General features: G+C 33.2%; 1 protein-coding gene across 1 annotated transcript; it reads right to left on the bottom strand.

The window, feature by feature from the left end:
- Positions 1-3,527: 3,527 nt before the first annotated feature.
- LOC135129420 (carbonic anhydrase 2-like) lies at positions 3,528-5,742 on the bottom strand. The gene is made up of 7 exons (XM_064056570.1): positions 5,703-5,742; positions 4,389-4,544; positions 4,212-4,335; positions 4,052-4,157; positions 3,806-3,991; positions 3,745-3,757; positions 3,528-3,682 (listed from the first exon to the last, which is right to left on the bottom strand). The coding sequence occupies exons 1-7, from the start codon at positions 5,740-5,742 to the stop codon at positions 3,528-3,530; spliced, it is 780 nt and encodes a 259-aa protein (XP_063912640.1).
- Positions 5,743-15,071: the final 9,329 nt, after the last annotated feature.

Here is a 15,071-nt window from a genome sequence, read left to right as displayed (position 1 = left end):
TGGGAAATTTTGAATGGAAACAAGGAAGGAGATGAAGAAGGAGAATGAACGTACGTAGGGGCGAGGGGAGAATCAATTATAGATTATGGGATTGTCAACGAAGCGGCGTAGGAAGAAATAGAGAGTTTCAAAGTGGGGGAAAGGGTAGAATCAGAACACATGCCTCTAGAAATAAAAATCAAATGAAAAGAGCAAGAGTACGCAAAACAAGAGAGAAGACACGAAAGAAAAGAATTAGAAAAAAGAATATGGGATGAAGAGGGAATTCAGAGATACAGAAGTAGACTAGAAAAAAAGAAATTCGAAGTAAAAGAAGATATAGAAGCTATGATGGTGGAACTGAGCAACCTAATTGTAGAAGTTACGGAAAAAAGAAAGATATACATATGGCAAGGGAGGGATAATGGATGGAACGGAGAATGTAGTGAGTTGAAGAGAAAAATAAGGGAAAAATTAAGAAAATGGAAGAATAACAAGGGAAGGAAAGAAGAGTACCTAAAAGCAAGAGAGAATTATAGGAGAAAATGGGAAGAAAGAAAAAGAGAAAAACGAGAAGAAGAAGAGAAGACAATAAAGTCCCTGAAAACAGAAGAGCAAGTATGGAGATATATAAACAAGGAACCGAGAAGGAAGACTGAAATCAGCGGGAAAATCAAAATACATGAATGGAAAACACACTTCATGGAATTATTGGGAGGTTGTGAGGAAAAATGCTGCAAAATAACTAAAGGAATCACAACGACGGAAGAAATTGTGGAGAGGTTCGCAATTAACAAAAGATGAAATAGAAAGACAGATTGGAAGACTGAAAAGAGGAAAGGCACCAGGAGGGGATGGAATCCAGAACGAAGCGTGGATGTTCGGGACAGAAGGAGTGAAAGAAAAGATATGGGAAGTGGTAAATGGAGTTTGGAAGGGAAAAGGGTTTCCTCGGCAGTGCAGAGAAGGCATAATAATCCCATTATTTAAAAAGGGACAAAAAAGTGATGTGAAGAACTACCGAGGGATTACCTTGCTCAATACGGCTTACAAGATATATGCAATGACACTCGATGAGAGGTTACGAAAGGAGATGGAAGCAAGGGGTATGTTACCAGATGGTCAGGCACGGTTTAGGAAAGGAAGAGGTACTATGGACAATGTGTACATCCTGCGGCATTTACTGGAAAGAGAAATAAGGAAAGAGGGTGGACGAATGTACGTATTGTTCATAGATTTCAAAGCAGCGTTTGATAGCGTGAATAGAGAGAAAATGTGGGAGTATTTGAGGAGAAAGGGAGTAGATGCATACTTGGTAACGAAAATGGAAGAAATATATGAAGAAACAGTAAATACGGTGAGACTGAATGGAATAGAGTGTGGGAGTTTTTATACAAATAGAGGAGTGAGACAAGGATGCCCACTCAGCCCCGCATTGTTTGCAGCTTATCTAGGAGATATAGATGAAATGTTCAAAAAAGCACAGACAGGAGGGGTGGTAGTTGGCAAAGAGAAAGTGTGGTCGTTGGCGTACGCAGATGATTTGATGATTGTGGCAAAGAAAAGAGGAGAAATGAAAGCAATGATTAAAAGTTTGGAGAAGTATGTAAAAAAAAGTAATTGGAAGTGAATGTGGAAAAAACAAAAATGGTGGTGTTTGGGAAGAAAGTAAGAAAGGAGAAGGAAGAGTGGGCATGGAGAGGGAAGAAGATTGAACAGGTGAAAGAATTCCAGTACTTAGGATATACATTAAAGAGCAATAACTCAGATAGAGCGCATATTCAAGAAATCGTCCAAAAAGCGAACAAAGTGGTAGGAATAGTATGGGGAATAGGAGAGAGAAACTTTGGACATGATTATAAGAGACGAACGATGATGTTTGATAGTTTGATCAAAAGTGTATTTATGTACGGAGCTGAGATTTGGGGATGGAGGGAATGTGAAGAAATAGAGAGAGTGCAAGAAAAATACTTAAAATGGACATTGGGTTTGAAAAAGCATACGCCGGGGTATATAGTGAGAGAAGAAATAAAAAGGGAGAAAATGGGAGTGGAAGCGGGTAAACGGTCGGTTGGATTTGAAGAGAAGTTCAGTGAGAGAGGTGACTGCTAGATATTGCAATAATGTTGGAAAGAAATAAGAAAGGAAGGGGGAAAACGTGTTTGGAACGAAAGGGACAAGTATGTGGCGGCACAATAACACGCGGGTAAAGCAGAGTAAAGATAAGTTGTCTTGTGGTGTAGCGGTTAGCATACCAGCCCGGATTGCTTGGAGACGTGGGTTCGAATCCCACCGAGGCACAACATTTTTCTCTGCTTTCCCACAAGTATTATGAAGGAAAGGGATATGCATGTGAAGAAATAGAGAGAATGAGAGAAATGGGAAGGAGTATGAAAGAAGAACTGAGTGTAAGAGATAAGGATATAGATAAGCAAGAACGTAGATCGAGAATATCGGAGTCTAGATATAATGCAGACTATAGAAAAATAGTAAAGGATGAAGTACCAAAGTACACACAGAGAGAGAGAGTATAAAGGAGAAAAGAATGATGGCGAGATTTAGGTGTGGCAATGAAGAGAAAGAGAATAATTTCTGGATGGATGAAACTGACAGAAGGTGTAGGATATGTTGGAGAGAGGGAGAAACAATAGAGCATATGCTGGAAGGATGTGAAGGATTGAGAGAATCGGAGGAAAGTAGGGAAGAAGTGCTAAATGAGGATGGAAGAGGACTGGACTGGATGAAAGAAGTATGGAAGATAAGGGAACTATGGCAAGGGGTGGACAAGCAGAAAGAATAGAATATTTATTATATAACACGCGAATTTTTATTTTATTGTATTTATTTTATTGTTACTGATTTTTCTGAGGTAGAGTAAGTTAATTTGTACCCCTACTGGGAATATTATTAAGCCTGTAAGGCAAATAATAAATTAATATTACTACTTCGTACTGCATCTTTGTTATTAATATTTCTCAAGTAGTTTTTTGTTCAACAAAGTAAAGGATATATTACTGGATAAACAGAAAGTATAAAAAAAATAAAAAATATCATCGGCAAATTCTTTTATTCAAATTATGCTTGAAAAATGGGAAGAAAACCGTTTCTAACAACCAAGAAATTTTTCTGCACCCCGTATATTACAGTTTCAAACGTTTGCTTTTTATAGTATTAATTATTATTGAATATTATTATTTTGTGGTCATTAATTTACCAGTTGTTAGTGAAATGTTAGACAATTTACCAGTTGCAGCATGTTGAAAAAGTCCAAAAGGTGAAAACAAATTGGGTATAATTTGCTTAGTAATGTGTCGTATTTCTGGTGCAGAAAACATATGCCGAACATTATCTTAACCGTTAGTTCCTCAATAAATAATTTTAATCTCGGTGTTGGCGAATAGAAAACTTAGACAAGAATTTCGGGTAGCAGAAAATAATAACATTGTGTTTCCTAAGCCATGAACAAAACGGGGAAGGGACTGAAAAACTCATTCTTTGTGAATGCAAAAACTTTATTTTAACTGTGTGACCGTGCAAAAACAATCAACTTAATACTGTGCTACCATTTGCCTTGTTGCAGATGAGGTTGCAAAATAAAACTTTTCTAATTTGTGCAAACTTTTAGGTTTTCTTGTAAACTTCTCTGCCGTATCGGGGTTGTAGCTCTCTGTTGTTAAAATAAACTCGACGATTTTGTTGGTCCCTAATGTTTATCAGTGAAAAATACTACGAAAAACTAAATTTACTACTGATTCTTATTCATACCGTTACCTATTACCTGGTAAATTGAAATGAATGAAGGCCGTGGAAACACCAGGAAACTTACAATTTCGTCGCAGTATGGTTTTGTGACAGATCCATGATAGCGGTAGAACCTTTTTGTATGTCTAGGTAGATAATGAGAAAGAGTTATTTTCCTTTCCAAAGAAACGGGGTGCTGTGTTTTATTTTCAATTTGGGGGATACTTCTAATCAAATTATTAAAAATGGGATTATGCTTATGCAATGATAACTAAAAAAATTTAAATAATCCAATTATTACCAATTGTTAGGTTTGGAACTATGTACAAACCCCGTAAAATGAAACAAGAATAATAAACCCATCTTCATGAGGAATGGCATCTCCGACGCTTCCGTATTTTGAATTATAAAAGATCATAGCAAGTTCCAGAGGATATCTTTAAGAAAATTTGTTTCGTTCGTTTCTCAGTACAACTGAAATTTAAACTAACCTTCTAAAATTTACAACATGTTCAGAAGGCCAACGAAACTGAAACTGAAGAAATGTGTAGTTGTCTTTTAATCCCCCTTGAGATATCTGTGGCTTCACCGACATATCGTCCAATAGAATTCCAACTTCAAATCAAACACGTTAATAGTTTGTCATTTTTAACATAGGTATAATACACCTGTATAATCGTCATTCACAATTTTTGCTGGATAACTAGCATAAAATTTATCATCAAACTGTAGATCGTTGTAGCTTACAGGCGTAGTCTTCTTGTCCGTGATCCATATAGGCGCTTGTCTTTTCCCATTTTTGCAATAAGTTTCAGGCCAGTTAGCTAAAAATACAACTATATTTCTTTATCGAGCAGGTAAAGTGTGTACAAGAATTATATGAAGTCGACTTTCCGGCAACGAAACCTGATTTTGTTTGTGTGGCTAGATTAATCCTCAAAAAATAACTACTCAACGAAAAATAGTGGGGCCTTTATTATTGGAAGATAATGGCGACACATTTTTTTCATTAAAAATATCTTATTTAAAAGTGTCCCACATTTTTGCTTTTATACCGGGTGTCCCGGCGTACCCGTTCCACTCAAATATCTCAATTATTTTAGAATATAAAAAATTGAATTTGGTATGTACAAAATCTTTCTTAGCACAATGTTTTGGATTGTCTTCTATCTCGCCTACACTCTCCGTAAATAAGTATCATATCTAACTTTTTGGCATTAATGAATCTTTCGTTTTCCATTTTTTGACACAACAATGTTTATTTATTTTAATCCAGAAGGAACAAGCCAGAACACGAAAACAAGAGGAAACGTTGCATTTTTTTTTTAAATTCACAAGCGTTTTAAAGCTTCTCGATAAATACTGTTATACCGAGTCATATATCACTGAAAAGAGAAAAAATTTTCTCGTTTATAACACTACAAATTATATTCTTTTAGATTCAGAAAAAAAAGTCATTTTCGATTAAACTGAAACTAATACGATGCCAATAAACTCATTTAATAGATTGCATTGCATATCTTGAACATGCCTATGTTAAAATTTTTATGTTTTAAAATAATTGAAATATTTGAGGGCAACAGCAACGCTGGGACACCCGGTATATGTCACTTTTGGACATTTATTAGTGTGGTTTAAATACCTACTGACATGTTAAATCCTTTCCAAAGATTACTTGATCATAAGTAATGTTGATCGCCCGATATAACAGTGGATAAACACTACACTGATTAGGATTATACAAAATTTGAGACCAGCATCAAATTAAAATAAGACAAAAATTATGAATAGGTTGTGAACTTTACAAGCCATTTTGTAAATTATGATATGAATGTACAATGGTCCTGTATTAATTGTTAACTTACATTGGTTCCAATAATTCCAATCTATTGGGTTTTCTGAAAAACAATAAAAACTAATAACTTACATATTCGTTTTCAATCAGATATCAAATGCAAAGTTGTTCTTACTATTATTCTTACCTGTCAGAGGGGTTTTTACTACTGGTTCGGCCACCGTCATTTTGTTTAACAAAAAAATACCTAAGAGTGAGAAATAATTAGTTTTTTTCTCTAATAATAATATTAATAATAACAATATATTTACACTAAACATCCCAAACGCTTAAGTTTAAAATGCAATATAAATCTCCAGAATTGAAACTTATAAATTCACAGTAAATAAAATGCTTACATTTCTTGTGTTTGTGTATTATTATTACTATATTGTTAATGATGACTCACGAAAATTTAAAACTGTAGTTATTCTTATGGCTCTTCCTTGTTTAGATTTTAAATAATCTACGACTTATGACGAAATGACCTCAAGCTAGTAAATCGTAGGGCGTATACAACAAAGTACTTCATTTTATTAAATCTTGGTGGTAATATGTTTTTACAATGCATACTCAAACGCCGCCCCGGTGTAACGCCGATAGCTTTTCTAGTATGTGCGGAGATGACAGGCGACTCATTCATCATCGGTGACGGCGGCGTTCGAATAAAGAAAAGCCTAGAAGCGTTTTGCAGGAAGTCTCGATGGCAGACGCCGTTTTAATTACCGATCATCGTAACAATATCATACTCCGTGCAGGAACTATCTCAGTTTTGAAGCAATGTCACATATATTGGAAAGAAGCAAATTTTCGCGGGCCGGATAGACTCATCATATTTTGCACATTTAAGATATGATTTATTCAGCAATATTTTATTAGCTTTTTTTCCCCTAAATTTAGAAAAACACAGCGTCCGACGGCGTTTATTCAAGTAAAGTGGAAACATTAAATTTATTGTTTACAAGAGACTGTAGAAAAATATCGAACTTACCACTTTTCGCCACTATCTCTAAAGGAACTATTATTTTCTGAGCAGGTGGTTGACAAATTAAACTCGAATTTTGTTCAATTCTTAACATTTCTAATTCTTGATTTTATAGTCAGATTTTTAAACTTTATCTGCATTCCTTTTAAGTATGTGTTTTTTTTTGCATTTATGGTCCTCATTAAAATTACTATTATTACTTATGATTTGTTCTTAGAGAGTGAAACTAGAAAAACTGGGGACCTTAAAGTTTATACTAAAATCATAAAAAGTACTTTAAATAAGAAAGACGCTGCAAACATGCCTAGATAGAACTCTGTTTCGCCTAAAATACACAAAAATTAATGTTACTTACATGTTAAAAACACAAGGTAAAAACTACTCATATCTCAAAAAATGTTATGTACACAGGTGAGTAACAAAAATGCTATAGTTGTACTGTGTTACCTACCGTATTTATAAGATCGAAAATATTGGGTCATTTTAGTACCATATAATTAAAAAAAGTATTCCCTTATCTGTAGATAAAGTAAACGCACCTTTATCTAGCATATACATAAATACTGTCCATTACCTAAAATTTATACCTTATGTTAAAAAAAATGTGAAGAAATACAATGGGCAAAAAATGCTGATAAGCTTCTAGTGTAAAATGAAAAAAAAGAGTATATATTTCATTTAGTATTTTTGTATTTGAAAGTAAACCCAATTTTTTATTACCTACAAATTCTAAAAGAGGATAAAAATACTTCCATCGCCCTTATAGACTACACTCAGATAGATTCAGCTTTTTTAGACAAATTATGAAATCTGATTGTGCGAATTTTCTTTATTTTTTATGATAATCCTTATAAATTAAGCTAAAGATAGTTATGAATTGTTAAGCTAAGGCTTACTGGATACGTTCGCAGTCTTTAATCAAAAATGTTGGAATTTGATCAGCCCCGGAAAGTAATAATTTTTTAATTTCTTAATAACCACAAATATTTCATTCTCGGATATTAATGAAATATCAATGTTACAATTATTTTGATTTACACCGATATTTTGATACCTTTGTTCACCATCCGCAAAGTTCCCACAAAAATATTGAGCAAAAATATTCACTATTAGTTGAGAATCATTTAATTCAGACCCTTTAAATTTCATATTAGCTGGAAGTCTTGTAGTATTCTTCTCTTTCCGACAGTGCCGAAACCAAAGAATATTTAGGTATAGGCGAAACACCCCCCCCCCCCCCCCCCCCCCCCCAATTTTACAGAACAGTTTTATTTATATTTTTTAAGTATGCAAAACAGATACTATGATAAAATATAAAAAAAGAAAAAAAAAATCGAGATTATACATGTAGATATATAATATGTATAAATCTAAAATCTATAAATATTATGTAAGTTCAAAATAAAATTAACATTCAAAAACCTGTCGCACCGGTTACATGTTTCTGAGCTTCGATTCAAAAAAAAAAAAAATAAAAATTAATATGACATAATTCTTAGTATAGTTTTGGAAATTTCATTCTACCCTATATAATTTTATTGACGCTAAGTAGACGGACAGTAGTACAATGGTAAGAAATATTTATGGCTCACACCAGTTCACTGGAATTTGTCTGAGAACATTTGGCAGGTAGTTATACTCATAAGATAATGGTCATTTCCGTTCAAAAGTAACGATGGTCCCTGCTAGGACCTCGATTATTCTGGTTTCCATCATCTGGGGATTACCGGCACCCGAGAACTTAAGTTGTAAATATCTCTTGCTATTGTACTACTGTCCGTCTCGTTATTGCCAATAAAATTTTATAGGGTACAATGAAATTTCCAAAACTATACAACATAATTTTTGGACGAATTTGGCGCCCCTTGTCGTTGGCGCCCCTAGGCAAGGGCCTACTTGGCCTATAGCTAGTTTCGGCACTGCTTTCCGAATATACGACCATAATTCATTTGAATTGTTTATTATTGACACCTGGATCTTTATTAAGTAAGTATTGAAGTCTAAAATCTTCTGATGTTTTATCATGGCGGATGATGTTCATCCGAAATTACAGGGGAAGAATCCAGGGGCGTAACAGCCACATTTGTTACGTTGGATAATTCAAAATACTTCATTAAATTGAGTGAGATTTGTTTGTTTTCCACAAATCTAGTCATCCCAAGCATGTTAATGCACCATAAGTATCGAAGTTACTTTATAAAATTTACGTAGGATGTTGGGAAATTTTATTTAGTAAAAATGTTTGCCACTGCACTTTCAAACCAAAATTTAAGGGCATGTCCTTACCCAACGGTTGGTTACTGTTGTTCTTGTCCATTATGTGCATTTCTTATGGGCGTTTCAAAAGCTGTACTTACTATATGGTATACTGTGGCTTAACAATGCATTCATAATATTCTATTATTATTTTTACATAATATGATACATCAACCAACACCAACGCATTGGATGAACTAAAGTATGATACATACATGAATGTAGAAAAAAGGTTCTACAGGAATCTGAAATAAAACTCCCGCAAAGAATTCGGCCATTAAGCACGTACAGATGTTGCTTGGCCGGAATAAGCGGTGGTGGCAGACAAAAAGTACATACGCATCTGTTTAAAAAGAAAATGAACTGTGACTCATTTTTTAAATTTGCATATACGGGGAGCCACAAAAAAATTAATGACTGACTCAATTGATTTTATTCATTAAATCAAGATTTGCAAAACTGAATATTTTTAAACCTTGTACACGTTTTGAAGTTATTGTAAGCATGCAAACATTTTAATCAAAATGTATCTGTTTATCAACCCCAAAAAATTGATTACGTCATCTCAAAATTTTGTCGAATAAATCCTTTCGAAAATGTGCAAAATATGATCAGACTATACTTGTAATTTATTCATATTTTTTAGATCTGCTTATACAGGCTGACTCAAAAAAATTAATGAATCAGTCAAGTTATTATTGATCAAATTACGAACGAGCCGTAACTGCCAGAGTGAAAGCGAATTTATTGAAATATCCCGTCACAGAACTCGAATGAGAAGAATCTATGATATTGTGGTTCCGGTGAGAGATTGGGATTTCTTGACAGTTGACATGTAAGTTGGCAGTAACCTAACACTATAAAATACACTGAAATTCCTACGCTGTTACTCACAGCTGGCTGTCATTGTCTCTGTTACAAATGTAAAACTACTGAAAGTTCCATTACTAAGGTTAGGCCACTTTTTTGACTCTCATCTCCAGTGCATCTTTAAAGGTACGTGTCCACTTGAGAGGGCGCTTGCGAGAAATAATTTCAAAATCAGCACGTAAAGCGACTCTCACAATACGAGCGTCTTTCGTAGTGCGACAATGATCTCCGATAAGTCTGTTTTACGTAAATTTTTTTGGTAATAACTCAATTAATTGCAATAATAGACCTCTGAAATTTGAAATGACAACTTAAAGACCAAAGATGGTATAAAATCAAAACCAGAACTCTCGTGAGAGTTGCTCTCCAGTGGACACGTACCCTACAGATGAATGTTGAAACAATTTTCAGGAGAAGACATTGGTATAATGATAATAGTCATCGTTCTTTGTTATTAACGGACACCACAAAAATTCTCGAGTAATAGAAAACTTATGTTTTGTAGCACTTAAGATTACAATGATTTTGAAATTTCAAATTTTCGCGCGGATGGTACACTTTTCTTCGCGTAGATTTAGTGACTTCTCTGTCACTCAATCTCTCACCGTACGCAGTATAGATAGACATAAAGACACGGTTCTGAAAGCGAGGGAAGTACTGTCTAAACTGTTTAGACTAATTTTTTATTTAATATTATTTAAAAGGTCTTCAACCTTGAAAACAAAATTAAATTTACCGAATTTTAACGACGTACACCGAAAGGTGATGACGAAATCCTAATAAAAACATTTGGCAACATTGTGCAAGCGCATGCGCATCATGACTAAATAGAATTTGTTGTGGCGTTCTGATGTCCGTTAATGTCGGGATTGTTGGCTGTGATGGCGTCGTGGACTGTGTTGAAAACGGGTGTTAGAAATGGAAAACGTGGATTGACTTAATTTTTAAGTGTTTTCGGGACTCTTCTTGTTTGGTTCTCATTATGTGTGTAACTAAAACCGTTTAAAGTCGGGGTTTTAATACAGCTGGTCCAGTTTACCTTGGAAAATTCTGATCACGTGTTCTTTGTTGTTTTTGTCCTCCAGTTTGGTAAGTTTTTAAGTTTAAGATGATAATTTTGACAAATCTTAAAATTTCACCAGAACGAGATAAGTTATTGACACCGTAATCATCTAAATACTCGCAAGGCCACTTTTCGCCGTACATAATTTATGTTCAGTAAATAATAGGTTTACGGGAAACTATAATATTTTTGTACTCTACTCAGAATCCAGAATTTAAAGCATATGATTACTAGTAATTCATTGTAGGCAATATCGTTAGTGTATATTTCGCTTTGTTAATTAATAAAACTAATACAAATATTTACAGCAATAAATATGCAGGCTTGGTATAAAGTCCCGGAACGGTCGAATAACTTTGTTATTTGAAAAGTTTTTTTTTCTGAAATTTGCTTTGGAAAAACATGGGGAATTCATTACATTTTTCCTTTTTTTTATCGTCCTTGGTTTGACAGACGGCGGCCTACTTTTTTTTTAATGCAACACCCATATTTTTTTGACATTTCTGAAACAGTTTCAGTGGCGGTTCGTGACATTTTGTTTATGGGAGGCTAATTAGAAAAAAAAATCGGATTTAAAATACAATGCAACTGCTTCAAAAGGTGGAAAAAAACGCAAAACTTCCGTCCAGCATGCATTTAAAAATCCATGAATCTAACCAAAGTCGTATTTACTCATATTGAATTAACTCTACTTTGCCAGTAAAAAATATTACTACGCTAAAGAATAAAAAGCACATAATAATGTAATTTACTGTCCAGCAAGAACCATCGAGGCGGTGTAGGGTGTAGAGTTATCTCTTGGCAAAAATTATGTCGCCCCAAACCACTGAGCAACAATAAAATGAAAATCAAATTTCTTCGTAACGAAAACTAAACATAAGTTCTAAATTGTAACTAATAACATAAAAATATTATCTACAAATAAACAAAAAAAAAAAACACGTAAATTCCAAGATAAGTTTCTTTGCTTATAGCTACTCAGCAAAATTAAAATAAAATTCTTTTTTTAACAAAAAATAAACTATAAATTCTGCAAATAACAGTCTTAATATCTTGCTATGCCCTATAACTAATACATATGTATAACGAAAATCATATTCCATTTCAAAGCAAAAATATTGAATGAAAATAAAAATTCCTTCTGAAACACAAATACATATAACACCGATGGCCAGACTTCTTACAAAAAGAGCCATTATTTTTTGGATGAAATTTGTGAGAGCCACAATTTATATGGAAAAGGGGGAAGGAGGATAAACAATTATACATAATTAATGTTTTTATTCATGCACATTTATTTATTCATCATAGCTAGTTGAGGTTTTGTGAATTTGTACATTAGCAACTAATTCTTTAAGTTTGGTTGGTAATTGGTGATTGCACTTCTGATTAACTCTTTTAGATGCTGATTCGTTAATCTTGACCGATATTTTGACTTAGTAAATTTCATAGTCGAGTATAACGCTTCAATATCATAAGTAGATCCAAAAATCGATAATATTCGGCAAGCTTAAATGGCCGTATTTCATTGCAATTTCGTGGTTTTATGAAATATTTTAACGCCTTCATCTTCTTGCAGATCTATTAACTCCAGCTCTCCAGCAGCTGTTTCCTTTAATATGTTTTTCGAAAGTGGAAAACCCTTGTTAATAACGTCAACTTCAAAAGGATTCAGCAGAAAAGCGATGGTTAAAATCATGAAACAGATTACTTAGTTTCATTCCATAATTCAGTGTTACTTCGAGGCGAATAGCTGATTTAGAAACAGCTTCTTTGAAGCGGGGGAAATGGTTGAAAGTTTTACTTGTTACATCTTTTTGGAAAAATTGTAATTTTTTTTGAAAAGCAAAAATATTTTGAACGAATTCAGAAATGTTTTTGTTTTTTCCTTGTAATGAAATGAAATGAAATGTTCAAGCTTTGTAAATGTTCTATTGTGTCGGTGAAAAATATCAAATCTTTAACCCATTCGTCATCTTGTAATTGTGTATATGATTGGTTTTTAGTTTTCAAAAATTCAGAAATCGGTTCCAACAATGCCACAAATTTATTTAAAACACTGTATGTTGATAACCATCGAACAATACAGTACAAAGATAAGTCACTTGGTTGTTCTTCCACATCAATTTCGTTAATAAAATTTACAAATTGGCGGTGATTTTTTGCATTAGTTCGAATAAAATTTACAATTTTTAGTACAGTTTTAAAAATATGTTTAAAATTGAAATATTTTGCAACAAGATGTTCTCTATGGACAATACAATGGACCGGAATAAAAGGGGGTATTACTTCATCTTTTGTTAGAAGAGCAATTAATCCGACATTTTTACCGGTCATTGCGGGTGCTCCATCAGTAGCCACACTTACTAATTTATTTATCGGGACATTCCGAACTTTCAGTGCACCATCAATAGCTTCTTTAATGTCGACGCCACGAGTTGTATCCTTTAAGGGTCCTCCTTACAGTCATTAAAATCTGCCGAAATATGGCAAAAGGCCACTTCCAATATCATCGTTACTATAGCACTTGAAGACTTGTGCGACATATCTACTTGTTCATAATACGAAAATCTTCATGGAAATAGTTTTTATGTTGCATTAAAGGCTTTCGTTTTTTTAATAAAAAATAAAAACAGAAAAACGTATTTTTCTTTTTGAGCCAAAGCTATAACGTATTTTGGCTTAAAAAAATCTGACCTCCAATGAATAAATGACCGACATCTTTCAGAGTATTATATCCAGGATTTTTTTCTAAGCTTTTAACAAGTTTTTTGTGAGCCTGTGTGGCTACAATTCCTTTTGACTTTCTTAATTGATTTTTAATATTTTCCAAAATTTCCATGGATTTGGTTAATGGAAGACCACATGTTTCAAGTTGTGTAATGCTATTCACAAAAATTTTGAAGTTGGATTTAATATAAAGTAAGTCTTGCTTAATTGTGGAATTTTTAAAATAATGTTTGGCATTTTCCACACATGCCGATTTATCTTCAAATGTAATCAGATCTAACATCCGAGCTTTTCTCACAAAGAAATCTCGATAATATTCAGCTGTGTTTGATGATGTTTATTATTTTTATAAATATCTGTTAACTACGAAGTAGAAATATGTGTACACTGGATGATACATTGGATTTTTTTATTTAAAAAATAAAAGTCGGAGATTTCAATTCGAGATAAAACTGGAACCCAAACATAAAAAATACATGCAGTGTAACCAGTAGCGATCTTTTCATGTTTTATCCTGATGGATATTTTTTACTTGGAATTGTAGTTTTAAAATTAAAATATAATATGGGTAGGGTAGGAGAATCCTATATTTTATACCTACCATATTATTTACGTCTTAGTTTCTCGTAGTTTACATTATCAGTATCAGTTAGCAGTAATTAACTGAGTATTTTAATATATTTTTAAGTATGGTAATCATGACAAAGTAATTTATTTTTTGCAATCTTTGACACAGTATTTCCACATTAATTACTTCTGTAATCGTCAGTCCTTGCGTTTATTAGAATTCTTTAAAGTTCTCAATGATGGCATAACAATTATTACTGTTTTAGAAAATCTAAGGTTCCATTATTGTTCTGTGATGTAACAATTTTGCGTACATTTTTTTAATTAATAAGCTATTTTATTGCTAGTCTGCATTGCATTAATCCAAAATAAAAAGATAAAGACAAAAATAAGCCTTATTAATTTAAAACCAAAAGTAATTTAACTTCCAACGAGGTTAAAAAGAGATATCGTTTAACACTTACTGGAGAAAACCCATCTTATTCTTTTAATAAACAATAGGTAAAATAATTGTTTGTTCTTTAATTATGACTATAAAAAATCTATTTAATTTAAACATATTTATTAATTCAAAATAGCAAAACAAACAAAACACAAAAAAACAAAAGTAAAATATAAAAAAACACAAACAAATTAAAAGACTTCAATAATGATTGTGCACGCTAACGTTAACTTTGTTACCGTACACTCTCATTTCGTTTCTACTCTGCCCCTATAGCCACTTCTGGCTCTATTTCTCCCTCTGTAACCTTCGCTGTTCCCATATATGTCTCTACATCCTTCACTCCAGCTATTTCCTTTTCCTCTCCACCTTCTCCGTCCTCTGTATCCTCTTCCACGATTGCTCCCCCTCCCTCTAGAGCCTTCAACATCACGTTGCTCCATAGTCACTGGTCCTGCCTTTTCGCCGCCGTGTTTTTTCCGTTCCGCATTCTTTCTTTGTTCAATCATTTTTCTGAAGAATAAGGTATGATTAATTATGTCGAACAAATGTACATTTTAGTCAAACTATTATTTTTGCGTCCATTTTCATAATTAAATTGTAA

The sequence above is a fragment of the Zophobas morio genome, unplaced genomic scaffold, assembly GCF_036711695.1.
Source record: "Zophobas morio isolate AGI-343-1 ecotype UQ-CSIRO unplaced genomic scaffold, CSIRO_AGI_Zmor_V1 ptg000016l, whole genome shotgun sequence".
Classification (NCBI taxonomy): Eukaryota; Metazoa; Arthropoda; class Insecta; order Coleoptera; family Tenebrionidae; genus Zophobas; species Zophobas morio.
This window is presented reverse-complemented; position numbering and strand designations above follow the sequence as displayed.